The sequence below is a fragment of the Oncorhynchus masou genome, chromosome 24 (genome assembly GCF_036934945.1).
Source record: "Oncorhynchus masou masou isolate Uvic2021 chromosome 24, UVic_Omas_1.1, whole genome shotgun sequence".
Lineage (NCBI taxonomy): Eukaryota > Metazoa > Chordata > Actinopteri > Salmoniformes > Salmonidae > Oncorhynchus > Oncorhynchus masou.
The window spans coordinates 8,940,517-8,961,427 of record NC_088235.1 but is presented as its reverse complement, the minus strand read 5'-3'; the positions used below and the strand labels follow the sequence as shown (position 1 = coordinate 8,961,427).

The 20,911-nt window shown below is 55.3% G+C and overlaps 1 protein-coding gene across 1 annotated transcript in view; it reads right to left on the bottom strand.

The window, feature by feature from the left end:
• Positions 1-20,911, bottom strand: part of LOC135513383 (dedicator of cytokinesis protein 1-like) — a 1,066,221-nt gene that overhangs the window by 1,031,365 nt on the left and 13,945 nt on the right. Inside the window, 3 exon segments of the mRNA XM_064936309.1 lie at positions 3,159-3,240; positions 5,756-5,913; positions 16,272-16,407. Coding sequence (XP_064792381.1) covers positions 3,159-3,240; positions 5,756-5,913; positions 16,272-16,407 — 376 coding nt within the window.

Sequence of the window (20,911 nt, the reverse complement as noted above, 5' to 3'; positions counted from 1 at the left end):
AGCAGTAACACCACCAGGCTGATCTGTTTATTAGGCTGCAGCAGTAACACCACCACCACCAGGCTGATCTGTTTATTAGGCTACAGCAGTAACACCACCAGGCTGATCTGTTTATTAGGCTACAGCAGTAACACCACCACCACCAGGCTGATCTGTTTATTAGACTGTAGCAGTAACACCACCACCACCAGGCTGATCTGTTTATTAGGCTACAGCAGTAACACCACCACCACCAGGCTGATCTGTTTATTAGGCTACAGCAGTAACACCACCACCACCAGGCTGATCTGTTTATTAGGCTGTAGCAGTAACACCACCACCACCAGGCTGATCTGTTTATTAGGCTACAGCAGTAACACCACCACCACCAGGCTGATCTGTTTATTAGGCTGCAGCAGTAACACCACCACCACCAGGCTGATCTGTTTATTAGGCTGCAGCAGTAACACCACCACCACCAGGCTGATCTGTTTATTAGGCTACAGCAGTAACACCACCACCACCAGGCTGATCTGTTTATTAGGCTGCAGCAGTAACACCACCACCACCAGGCTGATCTGTTTATTAGGCTGCAGCAGTAACACCACCACCACCAGGCTGATCTGTTTATTAGACTGTAGCAGTAACACCACCAGGCTGATCTGTTTATTAGGCTGTAGCAGTAACACCACCACCACCAGGCTGATCTGTTTATTAGGCTGTAGCAGTAACACCACCACCACCAGGCTGATCTGTTTATTAGGCTGTAGCAGTAACACCACCAGCACCAGGCTGATCTGTTTATTAGACTGTAGCAGTAACACCACCAGGCTGATCTGTTTATTAGACTGTAGCAGTAACACCACCAGGCTGATCTGTTTATTCGGCAGCAGCAGTAACACCACCACCACCAGGCTGATCTGTTTATTAGACTGTAGCAGTAACACCACCAGCACCAGGCTGATCTGTTTATTAGACTGTAGCAGTAACACCACCAGGCTGATCTGTTTATTAGACTGTAGCAGTAACACCACCAGGCTGATCTGTTTATTAGACTGCAGCAGTAACACCACCACCACCAGGCTGATCTGTTTATTAGGCTGTAGCAGTAACACCACCAGGCTGATCTGTTTATTAGACTGTAGCAGTAACACCACCAGGCTGATCTGTTTATTAGACTGCAGCAGTAACACCACCACCACCAGGCTGATCTGTTTATTAGACTGTAGCAGTAACACCACCAGGCTGATCTGTTTATTAGGCTACAGCAGTAACACCACCACCACCAGGCTGATCTGTTTATTAGGCTGTAGCAGTAACACCACCACCACCAGGCTGATCTGTTTATTAGGCTGCAGCAGTAACACCACCACCACCAGGCTGATCTGTTTATTAGGCTGTAGCAGTAACACCACCACCACCAGGCTGATCTGTTTATTAGGCTGCAGCAGTAACACCACCACCAGGCTGATCTGTTTATTAGGCTGTAGCAGTAACACCACCACCACCAGGCTGATCTGTTTATTAGGCTGCAGCAGTAACACCACCAGGCTGATCTGTTTATTAGGCTGTAGCAGTAACACCACCACCACCAGGCTGATCTGTTTATTAGACTGTAGCAGTAACACCACCACCAACAGGCTGATCTGTTTATTAGGCTGTAGCAGTAACACCAACAGGCTGATCTGTTTATTAGGCTGTAGCAGTAACACCACCAGGCTGATCTGTTTATTAGACTGTAGCAGTAACACCACCAGGCTGATCTGTTTATTAGACTGTAGCAGTAACACCACCAGGCTGAGAGAACCTTTTCAAAGGAGGATAAACTTTTGTTAAGGAGGCCGTTTTCACTCCCGAATTGCTTTAACTCCCTATTTAATTGTGAATTGTGTCCATGGTTCATGTCCTGCTGTGATCCATGCTGTGCCGCCAGTGTAGCGAGCGGAGTAGCGGGCGCCAACTAGCTCGTCGTACGTAGACGCTTGGTGACCCGGGCAGCCCTTGGCCAGCCATTAGTAGAGAGGTGACCTTTGACAAACAAACCGGGTCGCTCTGGGTCGTTCCCTTCCTTTCAGAGCCGGGGAGCTTCAAACACCGCCGCCCAAACAGGGGGTAACACACACACACACACACACCGACATCCCTCAAGACAGGTCTGGGTAAACAACCGTGCAGCAGCAGCCAACACTCTACATATACTCACGGTGAGGAAGACAAGCTGGTCTATATCTCCATATACTCACAGTAAAGACTGATCAGGGGTTGTGTAGCTGGTCTATATCTCCATATACTCACAGTGAAGACTGATCAGGGGTTGTGTAGCTGGTCTATATCTCCATATACTCACAGTGAAGACAGATCTCAGGTTGTGTAGCTGGTCTATATCTCCATATACTCACAGTGAAGACTGATCAGGGGTTATGTAGCTGGTCTATATCTCCATATACTCACAGTGAAGACTGATCAGGGGTTATGTAGCTGGTCTATATCTCCATATACTCACAGTGAAGACTGATCAGGGGTTGTTTAGCTGGTCTATATCTACATATACTCACAGTGAAGACAGATCTCAGGTTGTGTAGCTGGTCTATATCTACATACACTCACAGTGAAGACTGATCAGGGGTTGTGTAGCTGGTCTATATCTCCATATACTCACAGTGAAGACTGATCAGGGGTTATGTAGCTGGTCTATATCTACATATACTCACAGTGAAGACTGATCAGGGGTTATGTAGCTGGTCTATATCTACATATACTCACAGTGAAGACTGATCAGGGGTTATGTAGCTGGTCTATATCTCCATATACTCACAGTGAAGACTGATCAGGGGTTATGTAGCTGGTCTATATCTCCATATACTCACAGTGAAGACAGATCTCAGGTTGTGTAGCTGGTCTATATCTACATATACTCACAGTGAAGACTGATCAGGGGTTATGTAGCTGGTCTATATCTCCATATACTCACAGTGAAGACTGATCAGGGGTTGTGTAGCTGGTCTATATCTACATATACTCACAGTGAAGACTGATCAGGGGTTGTGTAGCTGGTCTATATCTCCATATACTCACAGTGAAGACTGATCAGGGGTTGTGTAGCTGGTCTATATCTACATATACTCACAGTGAAGACAGATCTCAGGTTGTGTAGCTGGTCTATATCTACATATACTCACAGTGAAGACAGATCTCAGGTTGTGTAGCTGGTCTATATCTTTCACCAGGCCTTGACTGGACCATCGCACCAGGTAATTCTCACTGGGGAGGAGGGGAAGAACCAACATCAACCTTTTAGCTTTACAATCTGGCATCACAAATCAACTCTCTCGTCTCAAGATGAACAAATGACAATCGACTGACTAACGTCGTACACAGATGAGGCGTTCCCTGAACATTATCCTGGAACAAGAGAAGACCCCCAGGCTGGCAGCCGGGTCTGTGCTGTAACGTTCCTGGCTCTGGACGCGGGCCGAGAACAATACTATTCCCATGATTCAGAGGTTCTCTAGAAATCCTGATGAGAGGATTCCCGGAATAGTGAGGAAATAACCAGGGAGGGAATCCTCTAACCGGCAAGGGAATCCTCTAACCAGGGAGGGAATGCTCTAACCGGCGAGGGAACCCTCTAACCAGGGGAGGGAATGCTCCAACCGGGGAGGGAATCCTCTAAACGGGGAGGGAATCCTCCAACCGGGGAGGGAATCCTCTAAACGGGGAGGGAATCCTCTAAACGGGGAGGGAATCCTCCAACCGGGGAGGGAATCCTCCAACCGGGGAGGGAATCCTCTAAACGGGGAGGGAATCCTCCAACCGGGGAGGGAATCCTCCAACCGGGGAGGGAATCCTCTAAACGGGGAGGGAATCCTCCAACCGGGGAGGGAATCCTCCAACCGGGGAGGAATCCTCTAAACGGGGAGGGAATCCTCTAACCGGGAGGGAATCCTCTAACCGGGGAGGGAATCCTCTAACCGGGGAGGGAATCCTCTAACCGGGGAGGGAATCCTCTAACCGGCGAGGGAATGCTCCAACCGGGGAGGGAATGCTCCAACCGGGGAGGGAATCCTCTAACCGGGGAGGGAATCCTCTAACCGGGGAGGGAATCCTCTAACCGGGGAGGGAATCCTCTGACCAGGGGAGAGAATCCTCTAACCAGGGGAGAGAATCCTCTAACCAGGGGAGAGAATCCTCTAACCAGGGGAGAGAATCCTCTAACCAGGGAAAAGGGAATCCTCTAACCAGGGAATCCTCTAACCAGGGGAGGGAATCCTCTAACCAGGGGAGGGAATCCTCTAACCAGGGGAGGGAATCCTCTAACCAGGGGAGGGAATCCTCTAACCAGGGGAGGGAATCCTCTAACCAGGGGAGGGAATCCTCTAACCAGGGGAGGGAATCCTATAACCGGGGAGGGAATCCTCCAACCAGGGACAAGGGAATCCTCCAACCAGGGACAAGGGAATCCTCCAACCAGGGACAAGGGAATCCTCCAACCAGGGACAAGGGAATCCTCCAACCAGGGACAAGGGAATCCTCCAACCAGGGACAATGGAATCCTCCAACCGGGGACAAGGGAATCCTCCAACCAGGGACAAGGGAATCCTCTAACCGGGGAGAGAATCCTCCAACCGGGGAGAGAATCCTCCAACCGGGGAGAGAATCCTTCAACCGGGGAGGGAATCCTCTAACCAGGGAAAAGGGAATCCTCTAACCAGGGAAAAGGGAATCCTCTAACCAGCAAGGGAATCCTCTAACCAGCGAGGGAATCCTCTAACCGGCGAGGGAATCCTCTAACCGGCGAGGGAATCCTCTAACCGGTGATGGAATCCTCTAACCGGCGGGGGAATCCTCTAACCGGCGAGGGAATCCTCGAACCGGCGAGGGAATCCTCTAACCGGCGAGGGAATCCTCTAACCGGCGAGGGAATCCTCTAACCGGCGAGGGAATCCTCTAACCGGCGAGGGAATCCTCCAACCGGCGAGGGAATCCTCCAACCGGCGAGGGAATCCTCCAACCGGGGAGGGAAACCTCCAACCGGGGAGGGAATCCTCCAACCGGGGAGGGAATCCTCCAACCGGGGAGGGAATCCTCTAACCGGGGAGGGAATGCTCCAACCAGAGAGGGAATGCTCTAACCAAGGAGGGAATCCTCTAACCAGCGAGGGAATGCTCTAACCAGGGAGGGAATGCTCTAACCAGGGAGGGAATGCTCTAACCGGGAGGGAATGCTCTAACCGGGAGGGAATGCTCTAACCAGGGAGGGAATGCTCCAACCAGGGAGGGAATGCTCTAACCAGGGAGGGAATGCTCTAACCGGGAGGGAATGCTCTAACCGGGAGGGAATGCTCTAACCAGGGAGGGAATGCTCTAACCAGGGAGGGAATGCTCTAACCAGGGAGGGAATGCTCTAACCAGGGAGGGAATGCTCTAACCAGGGAGGGAATCCTTCAACTGGGATTTCAGGAAAATGTGGGAAATTTGAGAAAGTGTCCAGGACTCTTGCGACCCTTGGCATACCTGATGACCTTTAACCTTAAAAGAAACAATTCAAAACAACTAATTCCTACAAATTAGAGTGTTAAATAAGAACAATATTTTTTTGCGAGCAAATGTCTCAATTTGTCATTATGATAAGTTTGGTAGTAACTTGTGAAAATCGTTGCGAAAATCTGTTGAAGCTCAAGTCGACTACAAAGCCCGCAATGCAACGCTCTCCCTATGGGCTCTATGTACTATACATGATGACATTTAACCCCATGACGTCATAGGAGGTTACATACCTGATGAACTTTGACTCAACAGGGTCGTAGAGCGACATGAGGACCTCTGCATCTTCTCCGATCTTACACACCACGTTCTTCAGGGTGACGAAGAGAGCGAAGGACGGTGTCTGGGCGAACTTGGCCTGTCTGCTCAGATCTACATTCTGTTTCTGAGACTGTCCCAGGAAGAGGAGGAGGGAACAGAGAGGTTGTATTTAATACAGGGGTCCAGTAGTCTTCCCGAGCCTGACTGCCATATCATCTGGGCCAAGGGCCTATGAAGGTTAAAGAAGGTTAAGAATCACACACACAAGAGAGACATTTGAAGGTGATTCTTAGCTAGTTTTCAGCACTGAGGATGGACACAGTGACTGGACTGTTATTCCCCATCTTCATTATACTGGACTGTAATTCCCCATCTTCATTAGACTGGACTGCTATTCCCCATCTTCATTAGACTGGACTGTTATTCCCCATCTTCATTATACTGGACTGTAATTCCCCATCTTCATTAGACTGGACTGCTATTCCCCATCAGGTAGACTGGACTGTTATTCCCCATCTTCATTAGACTGGACTGTTATTCCCCATCTTCATTAGACTGGACTGCTATTCCCCATCAGTCAGACCCATCTTCATTAGACTGGACTGCTATTCCCCATCAGTCAGACCCATCTTCATTAGACTGGACTGTTATTCCCCATCTTCATTAGACTGGACTGTTATTCCCCATCAGGTAGACTGGACTGTTATTCCCCATCAGGTAGACTGGACTGTTATTCCCCATCTTCATTAGACTGGACTGTTATTCCCCATCTTCATTAGACTGGACTGTTATTCCCCATCTTCATTAGACTGGACTGTTATTCCCCATCAGGTAGACTGGACTGTTATTCCCCATCTTCATTAGACTGGACTGTTATTCCCCATCTTCATTAGACTGGACTGTTATTCCCCATCTTCATTAGACTGGACTGTTATTCCCCATCTTCATTAGACTGGACTGTTATTCCCCATCAGGTAGACTGGACTGTTATTCCCCATCTTCATTAGACTGGACTGTTATTCCCCATCTTCATTAGACTGGACTGTTATTCCCCATCTTCATTAGACTGGACTGTTATTCCCCATCTTCATTAGACTGGACTGTTATTCCCCATCTTCATTAGACTGGACTGTTATTCCCCATCTCCATTAGACTGGACTGTTATTCCCCATCAGGTAGACTGGACTGTTATTCCCCATCAGGTAGACTGGACTGTTATTCCCCATCTTCATTAGACTGGACTGTTATTCCCCATCTTCATTAGACTGGACTGTTATTCCCCATCTCCATTAGACTGGACTGTTATTCCCCATCTTCATTAGACTGGACTGTTATTCCCCATCAGGTAGACTGGACTGTTATTCCCCATCTTCATTAGACTGGACTGTTATTCCCCATCTTCATTAGACTGGACTGTTATTCCCCATCTTCATTAGACTGGACTGTTATTCCCCATCAGGTAGACTGGACTGTTATTCCCCATCTTCATTAGACTGGACTGTTATTCCCCATCTTCATTAGACTGGACTGTTATTCCCCATCAGGTAGACTGGACTGTTATTCCCCATCGTCATTAGACTGGACTGTTATTCCCCATCTTCATTAGACTGGACTGTTATTCCCCATTAGTCAGACCCATCTTCATTAGACTGGACTGTTATTCCCCATCTCCATTAGACTGGACTGTTATTCCCCATCTTCATTAGTCTGGACTGTTATTCCCCATCTTCATTAGACTGGACTGTTATTCCCCATCTTCATTAGACTGGACTGTTATTCCCCATTAGTCAGACCCATCTTCATTAGACTGGACTGTTATTCCCCATCTTCATTAGACTGGACTGTTATTCCCCATCTCCATTAGACTGGACTGTTATTCCCCATCAGGTAGACTGGACTGTTATTCCCCATCAGGTAGACTGGACTGTTATTCCCCATCTTCATTAGACTGGACTGTTATTCCCCATCTTCATTAGACTGGACTGTTATTCCCCATCAGGTAGACTGGACTGTTATTCCCCATCTTCATTAGACTGGACTGTTATTCCCCATCTTCATTAGACTGGACTGTTATTCCCCATCTCCATTAGACTGGACTGTTATTCCCCATCAGGTAGACTGGACTGTTATTCCCCATCTTCATTAGACTGGACTGTTATTCCCCATCAGGTAGACTGGACGGTGACTGGGTTACTACTCCTTCAAGACTGTTGGAAAATAATTCCAGGAGGAGCTGGTTGAGAGAATGCCAAGAGTGTGCAAAGCTGTCAAGGCAAAGGGTGGCTACTTTGAAGAAACTAAAATATAAAATATATTTTGATTTGTTTAACACTTTTTTGGTTACTGTGTTATTCCATAGTTGATGTCTTCACTATTATTTTACAATGTAGAAAATTATTTTTTAAACTAAGAAAATCCCCGAATGACTGGTACTGTATGTGATAATGATTTTGAGAGAAGAGGTGCTAGTTCTGATTAAAATTCACAAAGCCCTTAAAAAAACATTGAAAGAAGGCATTAACATTCATGGTGGTGACCTGAGACGATGTAATATCACTCTATGTACACACAAAGGCAGAGACGGAAAGGTCTCACAAGAATACAACTCAAAGCTGAAGGGCACTTCATAGGCTGAGCCCCAAATGGCATCATAATCCCTATAGGGCCCTCGTCAAAAGTAGTGCATTATATAGGGAATAGGGTGCAATTTAGGATGTAGATTCAGGCTGGGAGAGAGAGGAGAGGAGGTGGCGGGGAGAGAGAGAGGAGAGGAGGTGGCGGGGAGAGAGAGAGGAGAGGAGGTGGCGGGGAGAGAGAGGAGGTGGCGGGGAGAGAGAGGAGAGGAGGTGGCGGGGAGAGAGAGGAGGTGGCGGGGAGAGAGAGAGGAGGTGGCGGGGAGAGAGAGAGGAGAGGAGGTGGCGGGGAGAGAGAAGAGGTGGCGGGGAGAGAGAGGAGAGGAAGGGTGGCGGGGAGAGAGAGAGGAGAGGAGGTGGCGGGGAGAGAGAGAGGAGAGGAGGTGGCGGGGAGAGAGAGAGGAGGGAGGTGGCGGGGAGAGAGGAGGTGGCGGGGAGAGAGAGGAGAGGAGGTGGCGGGGAGAGAGAGGAGGTGGCGGGGAGAGAGAGAGGAGGTGGCGGGGAGAGAGAGAGGAGAGGAGGTGGCGGGGAGAGAGAAGAGGTGGCGGGGAGAGAGAGGAGAGGAGGTGGCGGGGAGAGAGAGAGAGGAGGGAGGTGGCGGGGAGAGAGAGAGGAGAGGAGGTGGCGGGGAGAGAGAGAGGAGAGGAGGTGGCGGGGAGAGAGAGAGGAGAGGTGGCGCGGGGAGAGAGGAGGAGGTGGCGGGGGAGAGAGAGAGGAGAGGAGGGTGGTGGGGAGAGAGAGGAAAGGAGGTGGCGGGGAGAGAGAGGAGAGGAGGTGGCGGGGAGAGAGAGAGGAGAGGAGGTGGCGGGGAGAGAGAGAGGAGAGGGAGGTGGCGGGTCGAGAGAGAGGAGAGGAGGTGGCGGGGAGAGAGAGAGGAAAGGAGGTGGCGGGGGAGAGAGAGAGGAAAGGAGGTGGGCGGGGAGAGAGAGGGAGAGGAGGTGGCGGGGAGAGAGAGAGGAAAGGAGGTGGCGGGGAGAGAGAGAGGAAAGGAGGTGGCGGGGAGAGAGAGAGGAAAGGAGGTGGCGGGGAGAGAGAGAGGAGAGGAGGTGGCGGGGAGAGAGAGAGGAGAGGAGGTGGCGGGGAGAGAGAGAGGAGAGGAGGTGGCGGGGAGAGAGAGGAGAGGAGGTGGCGGGGAGAGAGAGAGGAAAGGAGGTGGCGGGGAGAGAGAGGGAGAGGAGGTGGCGGGGAGAGAGAGAGGAGAGGAGGTGGGCGGGGAGAGAGAGGGAGAGGAGGTGGCGGGGAGAGAGAGGAGAGGAGGTGGGCGGGGAGAGAGAGGAGAGGAGGTGGCGGGGAGAGAGGAGAGGAGAGGGAGGTGGCGGGAGAGAGGAGAGGAGGAGGTGGCGGGGAGAGAGAGGAGGTGGCGGGGAGAGAGAGGAGAGGAGGTGGGCGGGGAGAGAGGGAGGTGGGCGGGGAGAGAGAGGGAGGTGGGGCGGGGGAGAGAGGGAGAGGAGGTGGCGGGGAGAGAGAGAGGAGAGGGAGGTGGCGGGGAGAGAGAGAGAGGAGGGAGGTGGGCGGGGAGAGAGAGAGGAGAGGAGGTGGCGGGGAGAGAGAGGGGTGGCGGGGAGAGAGAGGAGGTGGCGGGGAGAGGAGGTGGCGGGGAGAGAGAGGAGGTGGGGGAGAGAGGGAGGTGGTGGGGGAGAGAGAGAGGAGAGGAGGTGGCGGGGGAGAGAGAGGGAGGGAGGTGGGGGGGGAGAGGAGAGGAGGTGGCGGGGAGAGAGAGGAGGTGGCGGGGAGAGAGAGGAGGGAGGTGGGGGGAGAGGAGGTGGCGGGGAGAGAGAGAGGAGGTGGCGGGGAGAGAGAGAGGAGGTGGCGGCGGGAGAGAGAGGAGAGGAGGTGGCGGGGAGAGAGAGGAGAGGAGGTGGCGGGGAGAGAGAGTGGAGAGGAGGTGGCGGGGAGAGAGGAGAGGTGAGGAGGTGGCGGGGGAGAGAGAGGAGGAGGTGGCGGGGAGGGAGAGAGGAGGTGGGCGGGGAGAGAGAGGAGGGAGGCGGGGGAGGAGAGGAGGTGGCGGGAGAGAGAGAGGAGGTGGGGGGAGAGAGAGAGAGGAGGTGGCGGGGAGAGAGAAGAGGTGGGCGGGGAGAGAGAGGGAGAGGAGGTGGCGGGGGAGAGAGAGAGGAGGGAGGTGGCGGGGAGAGAGAGGAGAGGAGGTGGCGGGGAGAGAGAGAGGAGAGGAGGTGGCGGGGAGAGAGAGGGAGAGGTGGCGCGGGGAGAGAGAGGAGGGAGGTGGGCGGGGAGAGAGAGGAGAGGGAGGTGGTGGGAGAGAGAGAGGAAAGGAGGTGGCGGGGAGAGAGAGAGGAGGGAGGTGGCGGGGAGAGAGAGAGGAGAGGAGGTGGCGGGGAGAGAGAGAGGAGAGGAGGTGGCGGGGAGAGAGAGGAGAGGAGGTGGCGGGGAGAGAGAGAGGAAAGGAGGTGGCGGGGAGAGAGAGAGGAAAGGAGGTGGCGGGGAGAGAGAGAGGAGAGGAGGTGGCGGGGGAGAGAGAGAGAGGAAAGGAGGTGGCGGGGGAGAGAGAGAAAGGAGGTGGCGGGGGAGAGAGAGAGGAAGGAGGTGGCGGGGAGAGAGAGGGAGAGGAGGTGGGCGGGGAGAGAGGAGGAGAGGAGGTGGGCGGGGAGAGAGAGAGGAGAGGGAGGTGGCGGGGAGAGAGAGGGAGAGGAGGTGGGCGGGGAGAGAGAGAGGAAAGGAGGTGGCGGGGAGAGAGAGAGGAGAGGAGGTGGCGGGGAGAGAGAGGAGAGGAGGTGGGCGGGGAGAGAGAGAGGAGAGGAGGTGGGCGGGGAGAGAGAGGAGGGAGGTGGGGGGGAGAGAGAGGAGAGGAGGTGGGCGGGGAGAGAGGAGAGGAGGTGGCGGGGAGAGAGGATAGGAGGTGGCGGGGAGAGAGAGGGAGAGGAGGTGGCGGGGAGAGAGAGGAGAGGAGGTGGCGGGGGAGAGAGAGAGAAAGGAGGTGGCGCGGGGAGAGAGAGGGAAAGGAGGTGGCAGGGAGAGAGAGAGAGAGAGGAGGTGGCGGGGAGAGAGAGAGGAGAGGGAGGTGGCGGGGAGAGAGAGAGGAGGTGGCGGGGAGAGAGAGGGAGGGAGGTGGCGGGGAGAGAGAGAGAGGAAAGGAGGTGGCGGGGAGAGAGAGAGGAAAGGAGGTGGCGGGGAGAGAGAGAGGAGAGGAGGTGGCGGGGAGAGAGAGAGGAGAGGAGGTGGCGGGGAGAGAGAGAGGAGAGGAGGTGGCGGGGAGAGAGAGGAGAGGAGGTGGCGGGGAGAGAGAGAGGAAGGAGGTGGGCGGGGAGAGAGAGAGGAGAGGAGGTGGCGGGGAGAGAGAGAGGAGAGGAGGTGGCGGGGGAGAGAGAGGGAGAGGAGGGGGCGGGGAGAGAGAGGAGAGGAGGTGGCGGGGAGAGAGAGGAGAGGAGGTGGCGGGGAGAGAGAGGAGAGGGTGGCGGGGAGAGAGGATAGGAGGTGGCGGGGAGAGAGAGGAGAGGAGGTGGCGGGGAGAGAGAGGGGAGGAGGTGGCGGGGAGAGAGAGAGGAAAGGAGGTGGCGGGGAGAGAGAGAGGAAAGGAGGTGGGCGGGGAGAGAGAGAGGAGAGGAGGTGGGGGGGGTGAGAGAGAGGAGAGGAGGTGGCGGGGAGAGAGAGAGGAGAGGAGGTGGCGGGGAGAGAGAGGGAGAGGGAGGTGGCGGGGAGAGAGAGAGGAAAGGAGGTGGCGGGGAGAGAGAGAGGAAGGAGGTGGCGGGGAGAGAGAGAGGAGAGGAGGTGGCGGGGAGAGAGAGAGGAGGGAGGTGGCGGGGGGAGAGGAGAGGGAGGTGGCGGGGAGAGAGAGGAGAGGGAGGTGGGGGGAGAGAGGAGGAGGAGGGTGGGCGGGGAGAGAGGAGGTGGGCGGGGAGAGGGAGAGGAGGTGGGCGGGGAGAGAGAGGAGAGAGGGAGAGGCGGGGAGAGAGGGAGGTGGCGGGGGAGAGAGAGAGGAGGTGGCGGGGGAGAGAGAGGAGGTGGGGGAGAGCGGGGGGAGAGAGAGGAGGCGGCGGGGGGAGAGAGAGGTGGCGGCGGGGGGAGAGAGAGGTGGCGGCGGGGGGAGAGAGAGGTGGCGGCGGGGGGAGAGAGGGAGGCGGCGGGGGAGAGAGAGGAGGCGGCGGGGGGAGAGAGAGGAGGCGGCGGGGGGGGGAGAGAGAGGAGGCGGCGGGGGAGAGAGAGGGAGGCGGCGGGGGGAGAGAGAGGAGGCGGCGGGGGGAGAGAGAGGAGGCGGCGGGGGGAGAGAGAGGAGGCGGCGGGGGAGAGAGAGGAGGCGGCGGGGGAGAGAGAGAGGGAGGCGGCGGGGAGAGAGAGAGGAGGCGGCGGGGGGAGAGAGAGGAGGTGGCGGGGGGAGAGAGAGGAGGTGGCGGGGAGAGAGAGGAGAGGAGGTGGCGGGGAGAGAGAGGAGAGGAGGTGGCGGGGAGAGATTAGAGGAGGTGGCGGGGAGAGGAGGTGGCGGGGAGAGATTAGAGGAGGTGGCGGGGAGAGATTAGAGGAGGTGGCGGGGAGAGATTAGAGGAGGTGGCGGGGAGAGAGAGAGGAGGTGGCGGGGGAGAGAGAGGGAGGTGGCGGGGAGAGAGAGGAGAGGAGGTGGCGGGGAGAGAGAGGAGAGGAGGTGGCGGGGAGAGAGAGGAGAGGAGGTGGCGGGGAGAGATTAGAGGAGGTGGCGGGGAGAGGAGGTGGCGGGGAGAGAGAGGAGAGGAGGTGGCGGGGAGAGAGAGGAGAGGAGGTGGCGGGGAGAGAGGGAGAGGAGGTGGCGGGGAGAGATTAGAGGAGGTGGCGGGGAGAGGAGGTGGCGGGGAGAGAGAGGAGAGGAGGTGGCGGGGAGAGATTAGAGGAGGTGGCGGGGAGAGATTAGAGGAGGTGGCGGGGAGAGAGAGGAGAGGAGGTGGCGGGGAGAGAGAGGAGAGGAGGTGGCGGGGAGAGAGAGGAGAGGAGGTGGCGGGGAGAGAGAGGAGAGGAGGTGGCGGGGAGAGAGAGGAGAGGAGGTGGGCGGGGAGAGAGAGAGGAGAGGTGGCAGGGAGAGAGAGAGGAGAGGAGGTGGCGGGGAGAGAGGAGAGAGGAGAGGTGGCGGGGAGAGAGAGGAGAGGAGGTGGCGGGGAAAGAGAGGAGAGGTGGTGGCGGGGAGAGAGAGGAGAGAGGAGAGGTGGCGGGGAGAGAGAGGAGAGAGGAGAGGTGGCAGGGAGAGAGAGAGAGAGGTGGCAGGGAGAGAGAGAGGGAGAGGTGGCAGGGAGAGAGAGAGGAGAGGAGGTGGCGGGGAGAGAGGAGAGAGGAGAGGTGGCGGGGAAAGAGAGGAGAGGAGGTGGCGGGAGAGAGAGGAGGAGAGAGAGGAGAGGAGGTGGCGGGGAAAGAGAGGAGAGGTGGTGGCGGGGAGAGAGGAGAGAGGAGGAGGTGGCAGGGAGAGAGAGAGGAGAGGTGGCAGGGAGAGAGAGAGGAGAGGGAGGTGGCGGGGAGAGAGAGGAGAGAGGAGAGGTGGCGGGGAGAGAGAGGAGAGGAGGTGGCGGGGAGAGAGAGGAGAGGAGGTGGGCGTGGAGAGAGAGGGAGAGGAGGTGGCGGGGAGAGAGAGAGGAAAGGAGGTGGCGGGGAGAGAGAGAGGAGAGGGAGGTGGCGGGGAGAGAGAGAGGAGAGGAGGTGGCGGGGAGAGAGAGAGGAGAGGAGGTGGCGGGGAGAGAGAGGAGAGGAGGTGGGCGGGGAGAGAGAGGGAGAGGAGGTGGCGGGGAGAGAGGAGAGGGAGGTGGCGGGGAGAGAGGATAGGAGGTGGCGGGGAGAGAGGGAGGTGGGCGGGGGAGAGAGAGGAGGTGGCGGGGGAGAGAGGAGGTGGCGGGGGGAGAGAGAGGAGGTGGCGGGGGAGAGAGAGGAGGCGGCGGGGGGAGAGAGATGTGGCGGCGGGGGGAGAGAGAGGTGGCGGCGGGGGAGAGAGAGGTGGCGGCGGGGGAGAGAGAGGTGGCGGCGGGGGAGAAAGAGGAGGCGGCGGGGGAGAAAGAGGAGGCGGCGGGGGGAGAGAGAGGAGGTGGCGGGGAGAGAGAGGAGAGGAGGTGGCGGGGAGAGAGAGGAGAGGAGGTGGCGGGGAGAGAGAGGAGAGGAGGTGGCGGGGAGAGAGAGGAGAGGAGGTGGCGGGGAGAGATTAGAGGAGGTGGCGGGGAGAGGAGGTGGCGGGGAGAGAGAGGAGGGAGGTGGCGGGGAGAGATTAGAGGAGGTGGCGGGGAGAGATTAGAGGAGGTGGCGGGGAGAGAGAGAGGAGGTGGCGGGGGGAGAGAGAGGAGGTGGCGGGGAGAGAGAGGAGAGGAGGTGGCGGGGAGAGAGAGGAGAGGAGGTGGCGGGGAGAGAGAGGAGAGGAGGTGGCGGGGAGAGATTAGAGGAGGTGGCGGGGAGAGGAGGTGGCGGGGAGAGAGAGGAGAGGAGGTGGCGGGGAGAGAGAGGGAGAGGAGGTGGCGGGGAGAGAGAGGAGAGGAGGTGGCGGGGAGAGATTAGAGGAGGTGGCGGGGAGAGGAGGTGGGCGGGGAGAGAGAGGAGAGGAGGTGGCGGGGAGAGATTAGAGGAGGTGGCGGGGAGAGATTAGAGGAGGTGGGCGGGGAGAGAGAGGAGAGGAGGTGGCGGGGAGAGAGAGGGAGAGGAGGTGGCGGGGAGAGAGAGGAGAGGAGGTGGCGGGGAGAGAGAGGAGAGGAGGTGGCGGGGAGAGAGAGGAGAGGAGGTGGCGGGGAGAGAGAGAGGAGAGGTGGCAGGGAGAGAGAGAGGAGAGGAGGTGGCGGGGAGAGAGGAGAGAGGAGAGGTGGCGGGGAGAGAGAGGAGAGGAGGTGGCGGGGAAAGAGAGGAGAGGTGGTGGCGGGGAGAGAGAGGAGAGAGGAGAGGTGGCGGGGAGAGAGAGGAGAGAGGAGAGGTGGCAGGGAGAGAGAGAGGAGAGGTGGCAGGGAGAGAGAGAGGAGAGGTGGCAGGGAGAGAGAGAGGAGAGGAGGTGGCGGGGAGAGAGGAGAGAGGAGAGGTGGCGGGGAAAGAGAGGAAAGGAGGTGGCGGGGAAAGAGAGGAAAGGAGGTGGCGGGGAAAGAGAGGAGGAGAGAGAGGAGAGGAGGTGGCGGGGAAAGAGAGGAGAGGAGGTGGCGGGGAAAGAGAGGAGAGGTGGTGGCGGGGAGAGAGGAGAGAGGAGAGGTGGCAGGGAGAGAGAGAGGAGAGGTGGCAGGGAGAGAGAGAGGAGAGGTGGCAGGGAGAGAGAGAGGAGAGGAGGTGGCGGGGAGAGAGAGGAGAGAGGAGAGGTGGCGGGGAGAGAGAGGAGAGAGGAGAGGTGGCAGGGAGAGAGAGAGGAGAGGTGGCAGGGAGAGAGAGAGGAGAGGTGGCAGGGAGAGAGAGAGGAGAGGAGGTGGCGGGGAGAGAGGAGAGAGGAGAGGTGGCGGGGAGAGAGAGGAGAGGAGGTGGCGGGGAGAGAGAGGAGAGGAGAGGTGGCGGGGAGAGAGGAGAGAGGAGAGGTGGCGGGGAGAGAGAGGAGAGGAGGTGGCGGGGAGAGAGAGGAGGAGAGAGAGGAGAGGAGGTGGCAGGGGAGAGAGAGGAGAGGTGGCGGGGAAAGAGATGGCAGTTGTTCATGACGTCAGATTCAGGAGGTGAGAGGGGAAAAGGCCTGAATAGTGCTAACATGTTCTATAATAACACAGCATCTCACACAGAGAATCTCATTCCACATTGCTGCCTCTCACTGGGGAGACCATGTGGCAAAATGGGATGTTTCATTTCTTATTTTCTGTGCATATCGTTGACGTGATCTTCTGCTTGCTCGTTGGGAGCGAGGCCAGGTTACTGTAAAATCGCTGCTGATGTAAATAGGGTTTTATAAATGAATATGATTGATTGATTACTTGATTGATGTCTGAACTGATTGATGTCTGTAGTTTACCTTCTCCTCTTGGATCCTGTCCTCGATCTGTTTGGAAGCAGCTTCGTGGGCTCTGAAGAGAGAGACGGTGCTGGTAGACTCGGGGTCCAAGATGTTGCCATCTTTATCTCTCACCACGAGGTCTAGATCCAGGTACCTGATATACAAGGAGAGGAGAGGAGAGATATTTCCCTCAGATTACACAGACCTACAAAGCATTTGAAAACAAACCCAATTTTGATGAACTCCCATATCTACTGGGTGAAATACCACAGTGTGTCATCACAGCAGCAAGATTTATGATCTGTTGCCACAAGAAAAGGGAAACCAGTGAAGAACAAACATCACCATATTTATGTTTATTTATTTTCCCTTTTGTACCTTAACTATTTGCACATCGTTACAGTGGGGAGAACAAGTATTTGATACACTGCTGATTTTGCAGGTTTTCCTACTTACAAAGCATGTAGAGATCTGTAATTTTTATCATATGTACACTTCAACTGTGAGAGACGGAATCTAAAACAAAAATCCAGAAAATCACATTGTATGATATTTAAGTAATTAATTTGCATTTTATTGCATGACATAAGTATTTGATACATCAGAAAAGCAGAACTTAATATTTGGTACAGAAACCTTTGTTTGCAATTACAGAGATCATTCGTTTCCTGTAGTTCTTGACCAGGTTTCCACACACTGCAGCAGGGATTTTGGCCCACTCCTCCATACAGACCTTCTCCAGATCCTTCAGGTTTCGGGGCTGTCGCTGGGCCATACAGACTTTCAGCTCCCTCCAAAGATGTTCTATTGGGTTCAGGTCTGGAGACTGGCTAGGCCACTCCAGGACCTTGAGATGCTTCTTACGGAGCCACTCCTTAGTTGCCCTGGCTGTGTCTTTCAGGTCATTGTCATGCTGGAAGACCCAGCCACGACCCAACTTCAATGCTCTTACTGAGGGAAGGAGGTTGTTGGCCAAGATCTCACGATACATGGCCCCATCCATTCTCCCCTCAACACGGTGCAGTTGTCCTGTCCCCTTTGCAGAAAAGCATCCCCAAAGAATGATGTTTCCACCTCCATGCTTCACGGGTGGGATGGTGTTCTTGGGGTTGTACTCATCCTTCTTCTTCCTCCAAACACGGCTAGTGGAGTTTAGACCAAAAAGCTCTATTTTTGTCTCATCAGACCACATGACCTTCTCCCATTCCTCCTCTGGATCATCCAGATGGTCATTGGCAAACTTCAGACGGGCCTGGACATGCGCTGACTTGAGCAGGGGGACCTTGCGTGAGCTGCAGGATTTTAATCCATGACGGCGTAATGTGTTACTATTGGTTTTCTTTGAGACTGTGGTCCCAGCTCTCTTACATTTACATTTTTCAGGTCACTGACCAGGTCCTGCCGTGTAGTCCTGGGCTGATCCCTCACCTTCCTCATGATCATTGATGCCCCATGAGGTGAGATCTTGCATGGAGCCCCAGACCGTCATCTTGAACTTCTTCCATTTTCTAATAATTGCGCCAACAGTTGTTGCCTTCTCACCAAGCTGCTTGCCTATTGTCCTGTTGCCCATCCCAGCCTTGTGCAGGTCTACAATTTTATCCCTGATGTCCTTACACAGTTCACTGGTCTTGGTCATTGTGGAGAGGTTGGAGTCTGTTTGAGTGTGTGGATGGGTGTCTTTTATACAGGTAACGAGTTCAAACAGGTGCAGTTAATACAGGTAATGAGTGGAGAACAGGAGGGATTCTTAAATTAAAACTAACAGGTCTGTGAGAGCCAGAATTCTTACTGGTTGGTAGGTGATCAAATACTTATGTCATGCAATTAAAATGCTAATTAATTACTTAAAAATCATACAATGTGATTTTCTGGATTTTTGTTTTAGATTCCGACCTCTCAACGTTGAAGTGTGAAAAAATACAGACCTCTACATGCTTTGTAAGTAGGAAAATCTGCTAAATCTGCAGTGTATCAAATACTTGTTCTCGCCACTATTTTCATAATATGACATTTGGAGTGGGAGGGAGGAGAGACAGAGAAATGGAGAGGGAACAAGAGAAGAAGAAAGGAGAGAAAAGAGAAAGGCAGAGAGAGAGAGAAGGAAAAAGGAGAGGCAGAGAGAGAGCGAAGGAAAAAGGAGAGGCAGGGAGAGAGAAAAAGCATGAGGCAGAGAGAGAGGGAGAGAGAAAAGGAGGCAGAGAGCGAGCGAGAGCAAGAGAAGGAGAGAGCGAGAGAAGGAGAGAGCGAGAGAAGGAGAGAGCGAGAGAAGGAGAGAGCGAGAGAAGGAGAGCGAGAGAAGGAGAGAGCGAGAGAAGGAGAGAGCGAGAGAAGGAGAGAGCGAGAGCGAGAGAAGGAGAGAGCGAGAGCGAGAGAAGGAGAGAGCGAGAGCGAGAGAAGGAGAGAGCGAGAGCGAGAGGAGAAGCAGAGTGAGAGAGAGAGAAAGGAGAGTTAGAGAGCAGACAGCCTACATCACATTGCTACTGCCTGGGCCTTCTGCCTTCTCATAACACACACCCTTCACACAGAGAGATACGAAGATTGGCAGAGTAGGAGGAAAGAGGTAGGGAGGGAGAGAGAGAGAGAAAGGAGAGTTAGAGAGCAGACAGCCTACATCACATTGCTACTGCCTGGGCCTTCTGCCTTCTCATAACACACACCCTTCACACAGAGAGATACGAAGGTTGGCAGAGTAGGAGGAAAGAGGTAGGGAGGGAGAGAGAAAGGAGAGTTAGAGAGCAGACAGCCTACATCACATTGCTACTGCCTGGGCCTTCTGCCTTCTCATAACACACACCCTTCACACAGAGAGATACGAAGGTTGGCAGAGTAGGAGGAAAGAGGTAGGGAGGGAGAGAGAGAGAGAAAGGAGAGTTAGAGAGCAGACAGCCTACATCACATTGCTACTGCCTGGGCCTTCTGCCTTCTCATAACACACACCCTTCACACAGAGAGATAAGAAGGTTGGCAGAGTAGGAGGAAAGAGGTAGGGAGGGAGAGAGAGAGAGACCGAGAATCAGAGACAGATCGAGGAGAGAGCACAATAGACGGAGCGAGTCAGACGGAGAGAGTCAGACAGAGAGAGAGAGACAGAGAGAGAGAGGAGGTAGTTTACACAGCAGTGAAGTGAACAGGGCTCATCTGAAGGACATATCTGACAGACTCTCCTCTCATCTGGTCACCCAGAGGAGCAGGGAGCTGAAGAGCGGAGAGGTGGAGTGTATGAGCCAAACCCCCAGGCAGAGACAGCGGGGGAGACTGAAGAGCAGGGAGGTAGAGTATATGAGCCAAACCCCCAGGTAGAGACAACAGGGGAGACTGAAGAGCAGGGAGGTGGAGTATATGAGCCAAACCCCCAGGTAGAGACAGCGGGGGAGACTGAAGAGCAGGGAGGTGGAGTATATGAGCCAAACCCCCAGGTAGAGACAGCAGGGGAGACTGAAGAGCAGGGAGCTGGAGTATATGAGCCAAACCCCCAGGCAGAGACAGCGGAGGAGACTGAAGAGCAGGGAGGTGGAGTGTATGAGCCAAACCCCCAGGCAGAGACAACAGGGGAGACTGAAGAGCAGGGAGGTGGAGTATATGAGCCAAACCCCCAGGCAGAGACAACAGGGGAGACTGAAGAGCAGGGAGGTGGAGTGTATGAGCCAAACCCCCAGGCAGAGACAGCGGGGGAGACTGAAGAGCAGGGAGGTGGAGTATATGAGCCAAACCCCCAGGCAGAGACAACAGGGGAGACTGAAGAGCAGGGAGGTGGAGTGTATGAGCCAAACCCCCAGGCAGAGACAGCGGGGGAGACTGAAGAGCAGGGAGGTGGAGTATATGAGCCAAACCCCCAGGTAGAGACAACAGGGGAGACTGAAGAGCAGGGAGGTGGAGTATATGAGCCAAACCCCCAGGCAGAGACAGCAGGGGAGACTGAAGAGCAGGAAGGTAGAGTATATGAGCCAAACCCCCAGGTAGAGACAACAGGGGAGACTGAAGAGCAGGGAGGTGGAGTATATGAGCCAAACCCCCAGGCAGAGACAGCGGGGGAGACTGAAGAGCAGGGTGGTGGCGTATATGAGCCAAACCCCCAGGTAGAGACAACAGGGGAGACTGAAGAGCAGGGTGGTGGAGTATATGAGCCAAACCCCCAGGCAGAGACAACAGGGGAGACTGAAGAGCAGGGAGGTAGAGTATATGAGCCAAACCCCCAGGCAGAGACAACAGGGGAGACTGAAGAGCAGGGAGGTAGAGTATATGAGCCAAACCCCCAGGTAGAGACAACAGGGGAGACTGAAGAGCAGGGAGGTGGAGTATATGAGCCAAACCCCCAGGTAGAGACAACAGGGGAGACTGAAGAGCAGGGTGGTGGAGTATATGAGCCAAACCCCCCAGGCAGAGACAACAGGGGAGACTGAAGAGCAGGGAGGTGGAGTGTATGAGCCAAACCCCCAGGCAGAGACAACAGGGGAGACTGAAGAGCAGGGAGGTGGAGTGTATGAGCCAAACCCCCAGGCAGAGACAACGGGGGAGACTGAAGAGCAGGGAGGTGGAGTGTATGAGCCAAACCCCCAGGCAGAGACAACAGGGGAGACTGAAGAGCAGGGAGGTGGAGTATATGAGGCAAACCCCCAGGCAGAGACAGCAGGGGAGACTGAAGAGCAGGGAGGTGG